General features: G+C 44.0%; 1 protein-coding gene across 1 annotated transcript; it reads left to right on the top strand.

Moving 5' to 3' along the window:
- Positions 1-3,173: 3,173 nt before the first annotated feature.
- On the top strand, positions 3,174-20,729 carry LOC102422876 (zinc finger protein 211-like). Its single transcript, XM_023748673.1, is given in 6 exon segments — positions 3,174-3,207; positions 7,069-8,085; positions 12,180-12,427; positions 13,408-13,432; positions 19,103-19,675; positions 19,678-20,729. Coding segments are annotated over 6 exon segments (2,892 nt in total). The 3' UTR covers positions 20,673-20,729.
- The last annotated feature ends 442 nt before the right edge of the window (positions 20,730-21,171 follow it).

The following is a 21,171-nucleotide window of genomic DNA, read 5'->3' as shown; positions in this document are numbered from 1 at the left end:
TTTAGAGACGCCTAAAGGCACAATCTCCCAGCACAGAAGAACACAGGCCCCAATTATTATTGTTATTGTGTTAAATATTAACTGTTAACTGTTGAATAAACTTTTTAAAAGTAGTTTATGTCTATTTTTTAAAAATATATTTTATTGATTTTTTTACAGAAAGAAAGGGAGAGGGATAGAGAGTTAGAAACATCGATGAGAGAGACATCCATCAGCTGCCTTCTGCACACTCCCTACTGGGGAAGTGCCCGCAACCAAGGTGCATGCCCTTGACTGAAATCAAACCTGGGACCCTTGAGTGTGGAGACTGACGCTCTATCCACTGAGCCAAACCGGCTACGTCTATGTCTATTTTTTAAAGTTTTTTTTTTCTTTTTTTTAAAATATATTTTATTGATTTTTTACAGAGAAGAAGAGAGAGATAGAGAGTTAGAAACATCGATGAGAGAGAAACATCGATCAGCTGCCTCCTGCACATCTCCTACTGGGGATGTGCCCGCAACCCAGGTACATACCCTTGACCGGAATCGAACCTGGGACCTTTCAGTCCGCAGGCCGACGCTCTATCCACTGAGCCAAACCGGTTTCGGCTATTTTTTAAAGTTTTTATCAAATCTCTGAGATTTCCCTCCTCAGGCCCACCCCATAACCCCAATTTATCATCCATAAATTTCATGAAACCCCAATATGTCTTTTCCATTGAGACTAACTTACCAGAAAGGTGCAAAACTGCCATTCTCCCAAGCAGTGCTCAATCTTTTCTTATTTTGCTTCCTAGCAATGTGGCAGGCTTGGGTCAAATGAACTTAGAAAAGTTCTAGACAGGTTTGGACATTTCTTACAACAATACCAAAAGCAATTGACTCATGTGAAGCAGGAGAAGGTTCCATGGAGGAGTATCAACATTTCCAGGGACTCAACTTACGGAAGACAGATTTTTAACCACAAATTTAGAGCATATCCAGAACCCAGCAAGCTAGAGTTTCCCCCTTGCTTTCAGACATGCTTAAGGCTCAGGTGAATGTTTTTATTTTGTGTGTGTGTGTGTGTGTGTGTGTGTGCCTGTGCTTAATCCTCACCAGAGGATGTTTTTTCATTTTTCTTTTTTTTCTGTCCCTCCAACTTGCCTCTGAGATTCTGCACTCAATGTCATGGTTCCATGTCTCTCAAACCACTCCATCTGTTATTTTTTCAATTAATTAGATTCCACATGTGAGAGAGATGAAGTGATGCTTGTCTTTCTCTGACGGAGTTATTTCACTGAGCAGGATGCTCTCCAGGTCCCTCCATGCTGTGTGAAAGGGTAAGAGAGTCTTCATTTCTAGTGCAGCATGGTATTCCATGGTACAAAGTTTCCACAACTTTGCCATCCAGGAGGCACTCTTTTCGCAGCAGCAAGGCTTCAGGAATCTGGAGACAGGGCTGACATGTAAATGGATACATTAGACAAATATAAAGTATGAGTGTCTGTTTTGAGACATTAACTTTGTATAATGGACTCAAAGGACGCAGGTTAGAGGCAGGTAGAGACTTGAGCAACCTCTGCAAGCTATAGTTGGCCTGAAGAAGACGCATGTCAAATGTCCTGAATGAAGAAAAAATGCCTGTCATTCAGAATGAGCAGGTCCTGAAGAAAGATAGGCAAAACCAGCCACGGGGATACAGGAGAAACAAACTTGCCCCAGGCATTACCTGCACTGAGGGGGCTAGAGGACCCTGAGTGTAGCTGGTGTGTTCTTGGGCTATTTGCCCCTCAATCCAGTCCTGGACTCAATTGAGAGATGCAGGACACTGGCCTTGGAGCTTAGGAACTACAATACCCAGAAGGCATGGCAGGTGATGTCACCAGGCTGAGCCAATGGAGGCTCAGAAAAGGCATTTCCGTTTGGCCGCTTCGGCAGGGCGGAAAGGGGAGTCCTAGTGGCGGGGTTTTGCCTTCTCAGGTCTTTGTTTCCTGCGGTCACGTTTTCCTGGTCGGACAGTCCCATGGAGCAGGCTGGAGAGTGCTGCTCCCCGCCACACAGCCCATGGTCGGAGCCTCCAGTTGTGCCCACAGCTCACACTTGGGATTGAAGCTCGGAGTCGCCACCCGGACCCACGCCAGGGCCGGGACAGGGACCGCCATTCCTGCAGCGGCTTCTGCTCCCGCCCGGATCAGCCCACAGAGGGCAATGGCGGCGCCCCCGCTGAGGAGACGGGCTGAGGTGAGTTCAGTCCCCCAGTCACTCACCGCCTCCTCACACAGACACCACAGCCTGGGGAGGGCGCCTGTCCCGTCCTGCAGCTCAGTCCCGCGTGGAGGACCGTGAGGAAGGAGGAGGGGAGAGAGGAGTGTTGTGGCTTCTGAGGACACAGCAAGTGCGGGGCAGAGAGGACGGGGGTGACTTGCATCTGAAGGTCCCTGAGGATGTGGCTGTGAGTATTGACGGAAAGATCAGAGGCTGCAGGGAGGACGGCACAGCCTCATTCGGGGCTTTCCCGGCTGTGGGTCCATCAGGGGCCTGGGGTGGGCCTGGATCCGGCTGGACTACAAGCTCTCTACCCGCTATATGCCAGGTTCATGGGTGAGTCCAGCGAGATCCAGTGGCATTGGAGCAGGAAGGGGGTAGAGCTGAGGGGAATGAACTTGGGGACTGAAGGTGGGCAGGGCAGAAACGTTTCACTTTGGTGAGTGCACATCTGGAGGAAGTGTGAGCTTATGGTCCCTGGGACCTGTTGTGCACATAAAGAAGTATAACCCCTCGCTTGGCTTTGTCTTGGAGACAGGATCTAGGAGACTGCAGTGGTGTTGCTGGCAGGAAGGCTGGGGCCCTGCAGGCATCGCCCAGACCTTAAATGGCATTGTTCTCTACCCTCCTCTCCCCCAATCCTTCTACCCAACTCAGCTGCTCTGCTGAGGGCCATTCATTGCAGTGAGTAATGGGACTGTGATGAGAGAGCAGCCTGCACTGGCATTAGGGCCTGGTGTCCAAACTAACAGGGTGCCCTGGAGGAGATTGAGGGTGGGACAGATGTGTAAGGAATAGAATTACTAGTTCTCAGAAAGGCAGCTCTGGTTTCAATTGTCTCCATTCTGACAGGTTGGCGTGACCTTTGAGGACATTGCCCTGTACTTCTCCAGGGAGGAATGGAGCCTCCTTGATGAGGGTCAGAGACAGCTGTACCTCAATGTGATGCTGGAGAACTTTGAACTTATATCCTCGCTGGGTAAGACCCTCACTGTTACAGGTGACCTGGACTTGGCTTTTCTATTTCCGAGGCCCCATCCCCCAGGGTGTGCTCTGTCCTCCCAGGTAGAATGTGATACTGCTGGATTTTCCAGTTTTCTGGGTAGTTGCTGTCCTGGGGAGGGTGTGTCTGTTTCTGCTGCTCCATTCTGTTCCTGAAGTCCCAATACTCCCCGCTCCACTAAATTCACAGGGAAGGACTTGTGGTTGGTAGTGTTGCAGGAAGCTTATAGAATTCCACCTTGATTAGTGAAGAAAGCATTTTCTATATTCCTGTTGGTAATGTGTATATATTTTTTGAAAATTGTCTCTACATCCTTATCCTGTTTATTAACTGTATTTTTTGTTAGTCTTTTGAATACCTTGTATATTTTATATATTAATTGCCTACGACATACAGGAACACATATTTTTGCTAGTGCTTAATTGTGCTTTGCAGATATAACTCCCCCACACCAGCTTTTCTACAAAGTCCATGTTTTTGGGAACCCTGCATTCAGCAGATCTAGTGCCACCATGTTTATAGCAAGCTCAGGTGCTTGTTACTAGTGCTTAGCAATTAAATATTGTTAATGAAGTTATATTGACTTTACTTTTGAGACAGAGTCACTGCATTGTTATTAGCCTGCAGTATAGTATTAACATACCTTCATTTTTTTTTTTTAACATACCTTCATTATTCCCAGGGAACTCCCACTATTTGTGTGAATTTCTGTCTATATCGCAATATTCCCTTTATTGTGCTGATCAGAACTAAATCCACAATATCTCCAAGAGATTCCTTCCTTTGGTTTGCAAGTATTTTCTTCTAGTCTCTAGATTGCCTTTCATTCATTTTGTTCATTGCTGTTGTGCAGTGAAAACCCTATTTACTTCATTTGTTGCAGTGTGGACTGTTTATTTTTTCTATTTTGTGCAGTGGTTGGTGTCGCATTCAGCAAATTCTGTCTAAAACAAACCTCCAAAACTTTTTCTCTAGGTTGTCCTGAGGAGTTTTAAGTTTTAGCGCTGACATTTAATTCTGTCCTGCAGGTTGAGTTCCATTTTATCAGTGCTGTTCAGTTTTGTTGTTTTACATGTGAATGTCCATTTATACCAGCACCATTCATTGCAGACTCTCTTTCCCTTCTTCTGTGGCTTGCAGCTTTTTCAAAGATTATTTAATGTATGTGCCTGGGTTTTTTGTGTTTTCTGTTCTGTTCTGTTGATATGTGTGTCTGTGTTTCTCCAGCAACACACTGTTTGCTCGCTTTCTCTTTGTAATAAATTGAAGTCAGGAAGTGTGATGCCAGGAGCTTTCTTCTTGCTCAAGATTGCTTTTGTTGCCCTCCAGTGGTCGGCAAACTGTGGCTCACGAGCCACATGGGGCTCTTTGGCCCCTTGAGTGTGGCTCTTCCAAAAAATAACGACTTCTTCTTTCCTGAGGCGCCATGTTAGGTTCTTTGAGATCTTTTGTGACAATGTACGCATTTATCTCTATAAAATTTCTCCTTAGAATTACATTTTCTTCATGAAAATATATTTTACTAATTTTTCACAGAGAGGAAGGGAAAGAGAGGGATAGTGAGAAACATCGATGATAGAGAAACATCAATTCAGCTGCCTCCTGCACACTCCCTACTGGGGATGTGCCCGCAATTACAGTACATGTCCTTGACCGGATTTGAACGTGGGACCCTTCAGTGCTCAAGCCAATGCTCTATCTACTGAACCAAACCAGTTAGGGCTACATTTTCTGAATGTTATACATCAGCTTTGGTAGGTTGCTTTGTATTTACTTTGCCTCTAGACTTTTTTGAGATCTCCTTTGTTATTGGCTACCCTGAAATTCATATGTCTTTCCTTATTATTCGTTTTACATAGAGAGGAAAGGAAATGGGGGGAGAGAGATGAGGGAGAAACATTAATCGGCTGCCAAGTGCACATTGGAAAACCGGGTATGGAAGCCACATTGTGATATGTGCCCTAACCGGGAATTGAACCCTCGACCCTTCAGTACACAGGACGCTGCTCCAAACAACTGAGTCACACTGGCCAGGGCATTGTATAGTTTTTTGAAAGAAAAGTTCAGGTTTTTGGTGAACAGGCCACTAAGATCAATGAGAACAGAAGCACAGTGGCTCATAGTGGTATTGCTGACCCTTTGTTCTTATTTTTATTGTTTATTTACAATATATTTTTATTGCTTTCAGACAGCAAGAACGAGGCAGAGAGAGAGAAACATCAGTGATGAGAGAGAATCATTAATTGGCTGCCTCCCCCATGCCCACCAGCTGGGACCGAGCCTGCAACCGGGTCATGCGCCCTTGACCTGAATCCAAGCTGGGACCCTTCAGTGACAAGCGGATGCTCTATCCACTGAACCCAACCGACTAGGGCTGACCCTCTTTTTAAAAAATATATTTTTATCAACTTCTTAGAGGAAAGTTCGAGAGAAAGAGAGAGAGAGAAACAGTAATGATGAGAAAGTGTCACTGATCAGCTCCCTCCTGCATGCCCCCTACAGGGGACTTAAACCACAAAACACTGGGCCTGTGCCCTTGAGTGGAATGGAACCTTGGACCTTTCAGTCCGCAGGCTGACACTCTGTCCACTGAGTCAATCAGCTAGGACTGACTCTTGCTTCCTTTCTTCCTTTATTTATTTATTTATGTATTTATTTATTTCCTTAGTTATTTAGTTAGGTAGTTATTAACCCTTTTTTTTGGCCTTAGGTATCTTCAAATGTGTTTCCTCACCCAGTTTCCTGTCATCCTTTGTATGCAGTTGTCCTTATTTGGTATTCTGTATTACCGTTTGTCTTCAAGGTACTCTTATTCCCATTGCCTGTGGGATTTTTTTTCTTGGATAGCTGTCTACTTAGTCTGTGATGAAGAAAGATTCTCTGTCTCTGATTCTGCCATCCTGATGATGTCACTCACATAGGTCTTTTGCCTTTGATCTCATTTGTGGTTTGTTGTTCTACCACAGTGCTGACCATATCTCGTTTTAGGTTTTCTTGTAAGATTTGCCTCATTTATCTCATGCTGTGGCTCAACTTGGATTTAAGAGGCAAAATCTTTTGTGTGTCACAGGAGAAAGATGACTTTATCAATGACAGGGTAGACCCAGAGGCAGTCTTTCCTGGTGAAGGACTCTGGGGTCGGTTTTCATGCCTGGGCTCTGTTTCATTCATAACTAGAAAGCCATTTTGTTCAACAACAAAAATGTTTTGTTACCATTGCCCACTCTTTTCCCAGTTCTACTTCTTGTTTAATGTTGACACATGGCCCATGACTCAGTTTTAATAGTGATCATTCTACTCGGATTCCCAGCCCATGGATAACCTTAACCTCTTTCAACTTTGCACCTCTACCTCTGTCACACATCTCGGCTTTACTGCACTCCAATGCTGTTGCATGCCTGCAGAGCTTTAGAGCGCACCCGTATTATATTGACGCTGAACATCCCGTGCTTTACTATGATTGATATTTTATGGGTTTGAGCACTTTGAAATTATTTAACACAGATTCATAGCACCAGCATGAAAGGTCCTAAAGGAAGCCATTTGTGGAGTAATAAAGAGCAGACCCTGCCTCTCTTCTTTTCTTGCCAGCCAATGCTTCTGTCCTCCCTTGGTGAGACTTTCCTCTTTCAGTGACCTTTTAGGCCATGTTATATATAATAGCCATTTCTTTCTTTTCTTTTTTTTTCTTATGACAGCTATTTCTTGAGAGTCTGACTCACTTGTCTTGAAAATCATCGTATGGAATTATGCCCTCTTGTGACATAAACAATTGTGATAAAGATATTCTGTATTTATCACGTCAACATGCACTTTACCTACTTTTCTTTTCTTCAGGTTGCTGCTGTGGAGGAGTAAACGTGGAGGAAACGACTGAACAGAAGGTTTCTGTAGGATTGTCACAGGCAAGGAATCCCAAGTTAGCCTTGTCTTCCCAGAAGAGCCACCCCTGTGAGAGTTGTGGGCTGGTCTTGGGAAACATTTTCCACATGATGGAGCTGCAGGGAACACAACATGGACAAATACTGTTGAGGTGTGGGGCATGTGCAAAACAATTTTTTGTCCAGGCAAAATTTCACCAGCAGCATGTGAAAGAGAAGTCTTTCACTAGAGGTGTGGACAAGATGTCACTTGCAAACAGCTGCAATTTCAATGTGTCCCAGAATTATTTCACATGCGGGAATTTTGGGCAGGGTGTCCTTATGGGGTCAGGACATCTCCACCTCAAGGCTACTCAGACCAGGGACAGTCCAACCACAATTTCGAAGTGTGGGATGCCTTTTAAAAGGACAAAAAATTATTACAGTAGAAAAGATTGTAAGGAAGACATTAGTTGCACGGACACATTTATTCAGGAAAAAGATGTCCATCTTGGAAGTGGGTGTTTTCTGTCCTCTGAATGTGGAAAATATTTTTCCAAATGTTGTAGCTTTCATTATCAACAGAGAGGTCACACTCAAGAAAAGCCTTATCAATGCAGTGAATGTGGAAAATCTTTTATCTCTAAGAAGATCCTTCATCGACATCAGAGAGTTCACACTGGAGAAAAGCCTTATAAATGCTATGAATGTGGAAAATCTTTTGCACAGAGCAATGCCCTTCGTGATCATCAGAGAGTTCATACAGGAGAAAAGCCTTATAAATGCAGTGAATGTGGGAAATGTTTTGCCCGGAGCAATACGCTTCGTGTTCATCAGAGATTTCATACAGGTGAAAAGCCTTATAAATGCAGTGAATGTGGAAAATCTTTCACCCGGAACGCTACCCTTCGTGCTCATGAGAGAGTTCATAGAGGAGAAAAGCCTTATAAATGCTATGAATGTGGAAAATCTTTTGCACAGAGCACTGCCCTTCGTAATCATCAGAGTGTTCATACAGGAGAAAAGCCTTATAAGTGTAGTGAATGTGGGAAGTCTTTTATCCGGAGCAATGCCCTTCATTATCATCAAAGAGTTCATACGGGAGAAAAGCCTTATAAATGTAGTAAATGTGGGAAGTCTTTTACCACTAAGGCTCTCCTTCATCAACATCAGAGAGTTCATACAGGAGAAAAGCCTTATGAATGCACTGAATGTGGGAAATCTTATAAAGGTAAAAGTGGTCTCCATTATCATCATAGAGTTCACACTGGAGAAAGCCATTATGAGTGCAATTAATGTGAGGTTTCTCTCAGCCATATTTCTATATTCACTGTTCGCATAAGAGTACAAATGGGAGAAATTTCTTAGATGTGTAGGAAATGTACTTTCTTAGTTAGGACTTAACATTAGTACAACAAAATTTGTGAATCCTCATTTTTCTGAATTGTATCTCATATATTTAATCACCTATATTATGTAAAGTTCCCATAAGTGTTTTTGCTATTGTGTTTGTGTGTTTTTATGTTGGAACACTATGTAATTATGTTGCACTTTCTAATATCAGGATGTCCTGCCAGATCTATGTCCCTGCATATTTCTGTTGCTGAAGGTATTACATCTGAACCACCTATAAGGTCTCTACAAACGGCGTCAACCACCATCCTCATGTGCCCAGGGAAGCTAAGTCTGTTGTCTAATTTGTTGAAGAAAATGAGGAATACCTGAGCCCTTTGTTCTTTCTTGTTTCCCTGTCATGAGTTGCCACATAAGACTGATTTCCGTTGGCCCCCATAAACATGTTGCGGAGGTGTTGTAAATGTTTCCCTCCACGTCCCGCGTGGTTCAGGGTTCAGGATCTGGAAGAGGAGCCGCACACAAATGAAAGAGAAAAGACGAGATAATTTGGGAATATTGGGGGGCCAGGCGGGTAAGTCCAACTCAAGAGGAAGGACTTCCACCGGTGCTCAGGCAGCACCGACCTTTTCTAGTCAGAGGTAAAGAAGGCAGAGGTTACCATAGTTATACAGTTCTTTTCAGCAGTGGCTGTTGCTTAGGGAGAAGGAAGGAGGCGCATTGGACAGCACTGAAGTTGAGTAGATGTGAGGGGCTGGCTTTAAAAGTTACAGTTTGTTTGCTTTCCGGGAGATAGCCTGGCAGATGTATAGGGAGGTGCCTTATTAGTATTTTCCCCAAGCCTATAAAATATGACTACAGAAAAAGTTATGTAGAGTTCAAAACAGAATTGTGTGAAGGGGGGGCGGGGAGGGAAAGAAACTTTCTACTAACTAGAGACCCTTCTGTGCCAAATATCCTTGAGGTGTGACAACAGCAGGGAGGAGGGTTAGCAAGAATGTAGCCTTGAAAGTAACTGATCTTGTTCAGCAGTTTGATCAAATGAGCTGTTTGAAGTAGAGGAGCCAACAATCTTGGGATTTAATTAGTAGGTGCATCTCATATATTGTGGAAGGCCCCAGGTATAGATCTGCCAGTTATTTACAATACCTCCCGCACATTTAGAACCTAAGGCTTTATTGACCTGAAGAGTGACTACTTCTAGGAGACCAAATAAAGGTACACCAGCAATACTGGGGGCATTGTGTTCAGGAGGATATCAGCAATGTGTCTGGGAGGAAATAAAACCCTCATTGAATTTTCTTGACTTTATTTTCATATTTTTAAATTATTTATTGTCTAAAGTTTTACATATTTCTCTTTTCTCCTGTTTTGGACTATTCCCCCCCCCCGCCCCCCCAGCCATTCCTACCCCAGGCAAGCCCCCACTGCCCCAGTGTCTGTGTCCATTAGTTATGCTAATATGCATGCATACAATCCTTCAGTCATTGAATTTTCTCTTCAACCGACAGGTTCTAACTCCCCAGTATGGAAAAAAAAATGATGGCATATACCAGCCATGGGCAAACTACAGCCCACGGGCCGGACCCGGCCCAATTGAAATGAATAAAACTAAAAAAAAAAAAAAAGACCATACCCTTTTATGTAATGATGTTTACTTTGAATTTATATTAGTTCACACAAACACTCCATCCATGCTTTTGTACCGGCCCTCCGGTCCAGTTTAAGAACCCATTGTGGCCCTCGAGTCAAAAAGTTTGCCCACCCCTGGCATATACTAAACCTAGCAAATTCAGGGAGTCTGGCATGACTTGATGAATTTTACAAAGTCAGAGGCCAAAAGTAACCATATATGATTTGAAGTTAAAACTTTCCAAGTAAAACTAAGTCGAAGGGCTACTTATATCCTAGCCTGTTTTTGTTTTTGTTTTTGCAAAGGTCAATTTTTACTTTATTGAGACTGTGTATTGTGTTTTTCGATCTGGGATAACATACCTTTGGATTTTCAGGGAAATTTTTGTTTTAGAGACTCCTAAAGGCACAATCTCCCAGCACAGAAGAACACAGGCCCCAATTATTATTGTTATTGTGTTAAATATTAACTGTTAACTGTTCAATAAACTTTTTAAAAGTAGTTTATGTCTATTTTTTTTAAAATATATTTTATTGATTTTTTTACAGAAAGAAAGGGAGAGGGATAGAGAGTTAGAAACATCGATGAGAGAGACATCCATCAGGTGCCTTCTGCACACTCCCTACTGGGGATGTGCCCGCAACCAAGGTGCATGCCCTTGCCCGAAATCAAACCTGGGACCCTTGAGTATGCAGACTGACGCTCTATCCACTGAGCCAAACCGGCTACGGCTGTGTCTATTTTTTAAAGTTTTTATCAAATCTCAGATTTCCCTCCTCAGGCCCACCCCATAACCCCAATTTATCATCCATAAATTTCATGAAACCCCAATATGTCTTTTCCATTGAGACTAACTTACCAGAAAGGTGCAAAACTGCCATTCTCCCAAGCAGTGCTCAATCTTTTCTTATTTTGCTTCCTAGCAATGTGGCAGGCTTGGTTCAAATGCACTTAGAAAAGTTCTAGAGAGGTTTGGACATTTCTTACAACAATACCAAAAGCAATTGACTCATGTGAAGCAGGAGAAGGTTCCATGGAGGGGAATCAGCATTGCCAGGGACTCAACTGACGGAAGACAGATTTTTAACCACAAATTGAGAGCAGATCCAGAACCCAGCAAGCTAGAGTTTCCCCCTTGCTTTCAGACAACAGAAGAAACTGCTTAAGGCTCAGGTGAATGTTTTTATTTTGTGTGTGTGTGTGTGCGCCTGTGCTTAATCCTCACCAGAGGATGTTTTTTCATTTTTCTTTTTTTACTGTCCCTCCAACTTGCCTCTGAGATTCTGCACTCAATGTCATGGTTCCATGTCTATCAAACCACTCCATCTGTTGTTTTTTCAATTAATTAGATTCCACATGTGAGAGAGATGAAGTGATGCTTGTCTTTCTCTGACGGAGTTATTTCACTGAGCAGGATGCTCTCCAGGTCCCTCCATGCTGTGTGAAAGGGTAAGAGAGTCTTCATTTCTAGTGCAGCATGGTATTCCATGGTACAAAGCTTCCACAGCTTTGGTATCCAGGCAGCACTCTTTTCGCAGCAGCAAGATTTTAGGAATCTGGAGACAGGGCTGACATGTAAATGGACACATTAGACAAATATAAAGTATGAGTGTCTATTTTGAGACATTAACCTTGTATAATGGACTCAAAGGACGCAGGTTAGAGGCAGGTAGAGACTTGAGCAACCTCTGCAAGCTATAGTTGGCCTGAAGAAGATGCATGTCAAATGTCCTGAATGAAGAAACAATGCCTGTCATTCAGAATGAGCAGGTCCTGAAGAAAGATATGCAAAACCAGCCACGCGGATATGGGAGAAACAAACTTGCCCCAGGCGTTACCTGCACTGAGGGGGCTGGAGGATCCTGAGTGTAGTTGGTGTGTTCTTGGGCTATTTGCCCCTCAATCCAGTCCTGGACTCAATTGAGAGATGCAGGACCCTGGCCTTGGAGCTTAGGAACTACAATACCCAGAATGCATGGCAGGGAATGCCACCAGGCTGAGCCAATGGAGGCTCAGAAAAGGCACTTCCTTTTGGCCGCGTCTGTAGGGCGGAAAGGGGAGTCCTAGTGGCGGGATTTTGCCTTCTCAAAACTTTGTTTCAGGTGGTCAAGTTTTCCTGGTCGCACAATCCCGTGGAGAAGGCCGGAGAGTGGTGCTCCCCGCCTCACAGCGCATGGTCGGAGCCTCCAGTGGTGCTCACAGCTCACACTTGGGATTGAAGCTCGGAGTCGCCACCCGGACCCACGCCAGGGCCGGGACAGGGACCGCAATTCCTGCAGCGGCTTCTACTCCCGCCCGGCTCAGACCACAGAGGGCAATGGCGGCGCCCCCGCTGAGGAGACGGGCTGAGGTGAGTTCAGTCCCCCAGGCCCTCACCGCCTCCTCACACAGACACCACAGCCTGGGGAGGGCGCCTGTCCCGTCCTGCAGCTCAGTCCCGCGTGGAGGACCGTGAGGAAGGTGGAGGGGAGAGAGGAGTGTTGTGGCTTCTGAGGACACAGCAAGTGCAGGGCAGAGAGGACGGGGGTGACTTGCATCTGAAGGTCCCTGAGAATGTCGCTGTGAGTATTGACGGAAAGATCAGAGGCTGCAGGGAGGACGGCACAGACTCATTCGGGGCTTATTGGAATGAGTGGGATCCATCAGGAACCTGGGGTGGTCCTGGATCCGGCTGGACTACAAGCTCTCTACACGCCATATGCCAGGTTCATGGGTGAGTCCAGCGAGATCCAGTGGCATTGGAGCAGGAAGGGGGCAGAGCTGAGGGGAATGAACTTGGGGACTGAAGGTGGGCAGGGCAGAAACATTTCACTGTGGTGAGTGCACATCTGGAGGAAGTGTGAGCTTATGGTCCCTGGGACGTGTTGTGCACATAAAGAAGTATAAACCGAGGCTTGGCTTTATCTTGGAGACAGGATCTAGGAGACTGCAGTGGTGTTGCTGGCAGGAAGGCTGGGGCCCTGCAGGCATCGCCCAGAGCTTAAATGGCATTGCTCTCTACCCTCCTCTCCCCCAATCCTTCCACCCAACCCAGCTGCTCTGCTGAGGGCCATTCATTGCAGTGAGTAATGGGACTGTGATGAGAGAGCAGCCTGCACTGGCATTAGGGCCTGGTGTCCACAGGAACCTGGTGCCCTGCAGGTGGTTGAAGGGGGGCAGATGTGTAAGGAATAGAATTACTGGTTCTCAGAAAGGCAGCTCTGGGTTCAATTGTCTCCATTCTGACAGGTTGGTGTGACCTTTGAGGACATTGCCCTGTACTTCTCCAGGGAGGAATGGAGCCTCCTTGATGAGGGTCAGAGACAGCTGTACCTGAATGTGATGCTGGAGAACTTTGAACTTATATCCTCGCTGGGTAAGACCCTCACTGTTACCAGTGACCTGGAATTGGCTTTTCTGTTTCCCAGGCCCCATTCCCCGAAGTGTGCTCTGTCCTCCCAGGTAGATTGTGGTACTGCTGGATTTTCCAGTTTCCTGGGTAGTTGCTGTCCTGGGGAGGGTTGGTCTGTTTCTGCTGCTCCCTTCTGTTCCTGAAGTCCCAATACTCCCCGCTGCACTTAATTCACAGGGAAGGACTTGTGGTTGGTAGTGTTGCAGGATGCTTATAGAATTGCACCTTGATTAGTGAAGAAAGCATTTTCTATATTGCTGTTGGTAATGTGTATATATTTTTGAAAAATTGTCTCTACATCCTTATCCTGTTTATTAGCTGTATTTTTTATTAGAGTCTTTTGAATACCTTGTATATTTTATATATTATTTGCCTACGACATACAGGAACACATATTTTTGCATGTGCTTAATTGTGCTTTGCAGAAATAACTCCCCCACACTACCTTTTCTACAAAGTCCATGTTTTTGGCAACCCTGCATTCTGCAGATCTAGTGCCACCATGTTTATAGCAAGCTCAGGTGTTTAGCAATTAAATATTGTTAGTGGGAGAGAACGGGAAGATGGCAGCATAGGTAAACACCGGAGACTGCCGCCGTGGACAACCACTTCAAAAATACAACTAAAAGTCGGAGCGGACATCAACCAGAACCACGGGAAGGCTGGCTGAGGAGAGTCTCTTCAACTAGAAGCAAAAACAACAGCATTCCGACGCTCAGCGGATGCGCAGTGTGGAAAATTTAAAGGTACGGCGGTGCGGTGGTGAGGGTGCGCGCGCAAAGCGGGCTGGCGGCTGAGGGCGCGGTTGTCCTTTTCAATCAGGAGGGAGTCTCAGACTCTGGGCTACAGACCCGGGCGAGTCTCTAGGGACCCAGACTCAAACGGGAGAAGCGGGACTGTCTGGCTACGGCCCCTCCGAGGTTTGCACCGGTTGTTGGGACAGAGAGGCAGAGCCCCTGGGGACGGACTGAGAGCGGCCATAGCTGCTCCCTCCCCCCGCCCTGTTGAGCCCGCCCTGCCCAGGCCCTGCGCACAACCATTTGCCGATCGCCTCAGGCAAAGGCTGGATTAGCGCCTCCCCAGAAGGCAGACGTTTTCCACACAGCTGTTTCCTGCAGCCAGTCGGCCTGGTGGTCAAATCCCTCTAGTGTTAACTACAACAATTAAGGCTTGGCTAGAACAAAACTGCGCACAAAGACCACAAGGGGGTGCACCAAGAAAGCATAAAAGATGCGGAGACAAAAAAACATGACAGAAATGGAGGATATGGAGCTAAGAATCGCAATTTTGAGGGCTTGCCATAAATTTGCGTAGAGCCTCACGAAAACTAATGAGACCCTCGATGCTACGATAAAGAAATTAGAAAGTAAGCATACACGGACTGAAATAAAGAATATTATACCCAATAGCAGACCAGAGGAGCACAAGACTCAAACCAAAGATTCGACAAAAAACACCCAATTGGAAAAGCAAAATGAAAAAAGAATCCGAAAGTGTGAAGATAGTGTAAGGAGCCTCTGGGACAGCTTTAAGCGGTCTAATATCAAAATTATCGGAGTGCCAGAAGATGAGAGACAGCAAGATATTGAAAACCTATTTCAAGAAATAATGGCAGAAAACTTCCCCCACCTGGAGAAAGAAATGGACTTACAGGTCCAAGAAGCGCAGAGAACCCCAAACAAAAGGAATCCAAAGAGGACCACACCAAGACACATCATCATTAAAATGCCAAGAGCAAAAGACAAAGAGAAAATCTTAAAAGCAGCAAGAGAAAGAGGCTCAATTACCTACAAGGGAATACCCATACGACTGTCAGCTGATTTCTCAACAGAAACTTTGCAGGCCAGAAGGGAATGGCAAGAAATTTTCAAAGTGCTGAATACCAAGAACCTACAACCAAGATTACTTTATCCAGCAAAGCTATCATTCAGAATTGAAGGTCAGATAAAGAGCTTCACAGATAAGGAAAAACTAAAGGAGTTCATCACCGCCAAACCAGTATTATATGAAATGCTGAAAGGTATCCTTTAAGAAGAGGAAGAAGAAGAAAAAGGTAAAGATACAAATTAGGAACAACAAATATGCATCTATCAACAAATGAATCTAAGAATCAAGTGAATAAATAACCTGATGTACAGAATGAACTGGTGATTATAATGAATCAGGGACATAGAAAGGGAATGGACTGACTATTCTTGGGGGAAAAGGGGTGTGGGAGATGCGGGAAGTGACTGGACAAAAATCATGCACCTATGGATGAACTCAGCGGGTGGGGAGTGAGGGTGGAGGGTGGGGTAGGAGCTGGAAGGAGGGGACTTATGGGGGGAAAAAAGAGGAACAAATGTAATAATCTGAACAATAAAGATTTAAAAAAAAATATATTGTTAGTGAAGTTATATAGACTTTGCTTTTGAGACAGAGTCACTGCATTGTTATTAGCCTGCAGTACAGTATTAACGTACCTTCATTATTCCCAGGGAACTCCCACTATTTGTGTGAATTTCTGTCTATATCGCAATATTCGCTTTATTGTGCTGATCAGAGCTGAATCCACAATATCTCCAAGAGATTCCTTCATATGGTTTGCAAGTATTTTCTTCTATTCTCTAGATTGCCTTTCATTCATTTTGTTCATTGCTGTTGTGCAGTGAAGACCCTATTTACTTTATTTGTTGCAGTGTGGACTGTTTATTTTTTCTATTTTGTGTGGTGGTTGGTGTCACATTCAGAAAATTCTGTCGAAAACAAACCTCCAAAACTTTTTCTCTAGGTTGTCCTGAGGAGTTTTAAGTTTTAGTGCTGACATTTCATTCTGTCCTGCAGGTTGAGTTCCATTTTATCAGTGCTGTACAGTTTTGTTGGTTTACATGTGAATGTCCATTTATACCAGCACCATTCATTGCAGACTCTCTTTCCCTTCTTCTGTGGCTTGCAGCTTTGTCAAAGATTATTTAAAGTATGTGCCTGAGTTTTTTTGTGTTTTCTGTTCTGTTCTGTTGATGTATGTGTCTGTGTTTCTCCAGCAACACACCGTTTGCTTGCTTTCTCTTTGTAATAAATTGAAGTCAGGAAGTGTGATGCCACGAGCTTTCTTCTTGCTCAAGACTGCTTTTGTTGCCCTCCAGTGTTTGGCAAACTGTGGCTCACGAGCCACATGGGGCTCTTTGGCCCCTTGAGTGTGGCTTTTCCAAAAAAATACCGACTTCTCCTTTCCTGAGGCGCCATGTTAGGTTCTTTGAGATCTTTTGTGACAATGTAGGCATCTATCTCTATAAAATTTCTCCTTAGAATTACATTTTCTTCATGAAAATATGTTTTACTGATTTTTCACAGAGAGGAAGGGAATGAGAGGGATAGTGAGAAACATTGATGATAGAGAAACATCAATTCAGCTGCCTCCTGCACACTCCCTACTGGGGATGTGCCCGCAATTACAGTACATGTCCTTGACCAGATTTGAATGTGGGACCCTTCAGTGCTCAAGCCAATGCTCTATCTACTGAACAAGACCAGTTAGGGCTACATTTTCTGAATGTTATACGTAAGCTTTGGTAGCTTGCTTTGTTATTTACTTTGCCTCTAGACTTTTTTGAGATCTCTTTTGTTTTTGGGTACCCTGAAATTCTTATGTCTTTCCTTATTATTCCTTTTACATAGAGAGGAAGGGACAAGGGGGAAAGAGAGATGAGGGAGAAACATCAATCGGCTGCCATGTGCACAGTGGAAAACCACGTGTGGAAGCCACATTGTGATATATGTGCCCTAACCGGGAATTGAACCCTAGACCCTTCAATACACAGGATGCTGCTCCAGTCATCTGAGTCACACAGGCCAGGGCATTGTGTGGTTTTTTGAAACAAAAATCCAGGTTTTTGGAGAACAGGCCACTAGGATCAATGAGAACAGAAGCACAGTGGCTCATAGTGGTATCGCTGACCCTTTATTTTTATTTTTTATTTACAATATATTTTTATTGATTTCAGACAGTAAGGAAGAGGGAGAGAGAGAGAAACATCAGTGTTGAGAGAGAATCATTAATTGGCTGCCTCCCCCATGCTCACCAGCGGGGACCGAGCCCGCAACCCGGTCATGTGCCCTTGACCTGAATCCAAGCTGGGACTCTTCAGTGAACAAGCGGATGCTCTATCCACTGAACCCAACTGACTAGGGCTGACCCTCTTTTTAAAAAATATATTTTTATCAATTTCTTAGAGGAAAGTCCGAGAAAAAGAGAGAGAGAGAAACAGTAATGATGAGAAAGTGTCACTGATCAGCTCCCTCCTACATGCCCCCTACAGGGGACTTAAACCACAAAACACTGGGCATGTGCCCTTGAGTGGAATGGAACCTTGGACCTTTCAGTCCGCGGGCTGACACTCTATCCACTGAGTCAATCAGCTAGGACTGACTCTTGCTTCCTTCCTTCCTTTATTTATTTATCTATGTATTTATTTATTTCCTTAGTTATTTAGTTAGGTAGTTATTAACCCTTTTTTTTGGCCTTAGGTGTCTTCAAATGTGTTTCCTCACCCAGTTTCCTGTCATCCTTTGTATGCAGTTGTCCTTATTTGGTATTCTGTATTACCGTTTGTCTTCAAGGTACTCTTATTCCCATTGCCTGTGGGATTTTTTTTCTTGGATAGCTGTCTACTTAGTCTGTGATGAAGAAAGATTCTCTGTCTCTGATTCTGCCATCCTGATGATGTCACTCACATAGGTCTTTTGCCTGTGATCTCATTTGTGGTTTGTTGTTCTACCACAGTGCTGACCATATCTCGTTTTAGGTTTTCTTGTAAGATTTGCCTCATTTATCTCATGCTGTGGCTCAACTTGGATTGAAGAGGCAAAATCTTTTGTGCATCACAGGAGAAAGATGACTTTATCAATGACAGGGTAGACCCAGAGGCAGTCTTGCCCTGGTGAAGGACTCTGGGGGCGGTTTTCATGCCTGGGCTCTGTTTCATTCATAACTAGAAAGCCATTTTGTTCAACAACAAAAATGTTTTGTTACCATTGCCCACTCTTTTCCCAGTTCTACTTCTTGTTTAATGTTGACACATGGCCCATGACTCAGTTTTAATAGTGATCATTCTACTCGGATTCCCAGCCCTTGGGTAACCTTAACCTCTTTCAACTTTGCACCTCTACCTCTATCACACATCTCGGCTTTACTGCACTCCAATGCTGTTGCATGCCTGCAGAGCTTTAGAGCGCACCCGTATTATATTGACGCTGAACATCCCGTGCTTTACTATGATTGATATTTTATGGGTTTGAGCACATTGAAATTATTTTACACAGACTCATGTTTCCAGCATGAAATGTCCTAAAGGAAGCCATTTGTGGAGTACTAACGAGCAGACCCTGCCTCTCTTCTTGTCTTGCCAGCCAGTGCTTCTGTCCTCCCTTGGTGAGACTTTCCTCATTCAGTGACCTTTTGGGCTATGTTATATATAATAGCCATTTCTTTCTTTTCTTTTTTTTTCTTATGACAGCTATTTCTTGAGAGTCTGACTCACTTGTCTTGAAAATCATTGTATGGAATCATGTCCTGTTTTGACATAAACAATTGTGATGAAGATATTCTGTATTTATCACGTCAACATGCACTTTACCTACTTTTCTTTTCTTCAGGTTGCTGCTGTGGAGGAGAAAATGTGGAGGAAACGACTGAACAGAAGGTTTCTGTAAGATTGTCACAGGCAATGAATCCCAAGTTAGCCTTGTCTTCCCAGAAGAGCCACCCCTGTGAGAGTTGTGGGCTGGTCTTGGGAAACATTTTCCACATGATGGAGCTGCAGGGAACACAACATGGACAAATACTGTTGAGGTGTGGGGCATGTGCAAAACGGTTTTATTTGTGTGCAACATTTCACCAGCAGCATGTGAGAGAGCAGACTTACATAAGAGGCTTGGAAAGGATGTCACTTGCAAACAGCTGCAATTTCAATGTGTCCCAGAATCATTTCACCTGTCGGGAGGTTGGGCAGAGTGTCCTTACTGAATCTGGACATCTCTACCTACAGGCTTCTCAGACCAGGGGCAGTCCAACTGCTATTTTGATGCGTGGGATGACGTTTCAAAGTAGAAAAAACTATTTCAGCAGAAAAGAATGTAAGAAAGACATTAGTTGCACCCACACGTTTTTTCAGGACAAAGATTTCCATCTTGGAAGTGGGTGTTGTGTGTGCTCTGAATGTGGAAAATATTTACCCAATTTTCTAGCTTTCATTATCAACAGAGCGGTCACACTGTAGAAAAGCATTACAAATGCAATGAATGTGGGAAATCTTTTACCACTATGAACATCCTTCAGCAACATCAGAGAGTTCATATGGGAGAAAAGCCTTGTAAATGCAGTGAATATAGGAAGTCTTTTACTCAGAGCACTATCCTTCTTTTTCATCAGGGAGTTCACACTGGAGAAAAACCTTATCAGTGCAGTGAATGTGGCAAAGCTTTTACCAATAAGACCCACCTTAATCGACATCTGCGAATTCATACAGGAGAAAAGCCTTATAAATGCACTGAATGTGGAAAATCTTTTACACAGAGTACTGGTCTTCATGATCATCAGGTAGTTCATACAGGAGAAAAGCCTTATCATTGTAGTGAATGTGGAAAATCTTTCATGAAAAGCACTGCCCTACGTCACCATCAGAGAGTTCATACGGGAGAAAAGCCTTATAAATATAGTGAATGTGGGAAATGTTTTACCCAGAGCACTCAGCTTCGTTTTCATCAGGCAGTTCATTCGGGAGAAAAGCCTTATAAATGCAGTGAATGTGGAAAATCTTTTACCCGGAGCACCACCCTTCGTGTTCATCTGAGAGTTCATACAGGAGAAAAGCCTTATAAATGTTGTGAGTGTGGGAAATCTTTTTCCCAGAGCAATACCCTTCGTGTTCATCTGAGAGTTCATACAGGAGAAAAGCCTTATAAATGTTGTGAGTGTGGGAAATCTTTTTCCCAGAGCAATACCCTTCGTTACCATCAGACAGTTCATACAGGAGAAAAGCCTTATCAATGCAGTGAATGTGGGAAATCTTTTACCCAGAGCACTCACCTTCGTTGTCATCAGAGAGTTCATACGGGAGAAAAGCCTTATAAATGCACTGAATGTGGGAATTCTTTTAAAAGGAGCAGTAGTCTTAAGTATCATCAGAGAGTTCACACTGGAGAAAGCTATAAAGAGTGCAATTAATGTGAGGTATCTCTCAGCCAAATTTCTAAATTCCCTCTCCGCATAAGAGTACAAATGTGAGCCCTAACCTGTTTGGCTCAGTGGATAGAGCGTCGGACTGCGGACTGAAAGGTCCCAGGTTCGATTTCGGTCAAGGGCATGTGCCTTGGTTGCAGGCACATCCCCAGTAGGGAGTGTGCAGGAGGCAGCTGGTCGATGTTTCCCTCTCATCGATGTTTCTCTCTCTTTCTATCCCTCTCCCTTCCTCTTTGTAAAATATCAATAAAACACATTAAAAAAAAAGAGTACAAATGTGAGACATTTCTTAGATGTATAGGAAATGTAATTTCTTAGGAGTTAACAATAGTACAAGAAAATTTGTGAGTCCTCATTTTTCTGAATTGTATCATACATTTAATCACCTACAGTATGTAAAGTTCCCATAAGTGTTTTTCTGTTGTGTTTCTGTGTTTTTATGTTGGAACACTATGTAATTATGTTGCACGTTCTAACGTACAGA

This window comes from Myotis lucifugus, unplaced genomic scaffold (assembly GCF_000147115.1).
Source record: "Myotis lucifugus unplaced genomic scaffold, Myoluc2.0 scaffold_1653, whole genome shotgun sequence".
Taxonomy (NCBI): domain Eukaryota; kingdom Metazoa; phylum Chordata; class Mammalia; order Chiroptera; family Vespertilionidae; genus Myotis; species Myotis lucifugus.
Note: the sequence above shows the minus strand (reverse complement) of the source record. Positions and strands in the feature narration are given on the sequence as shown.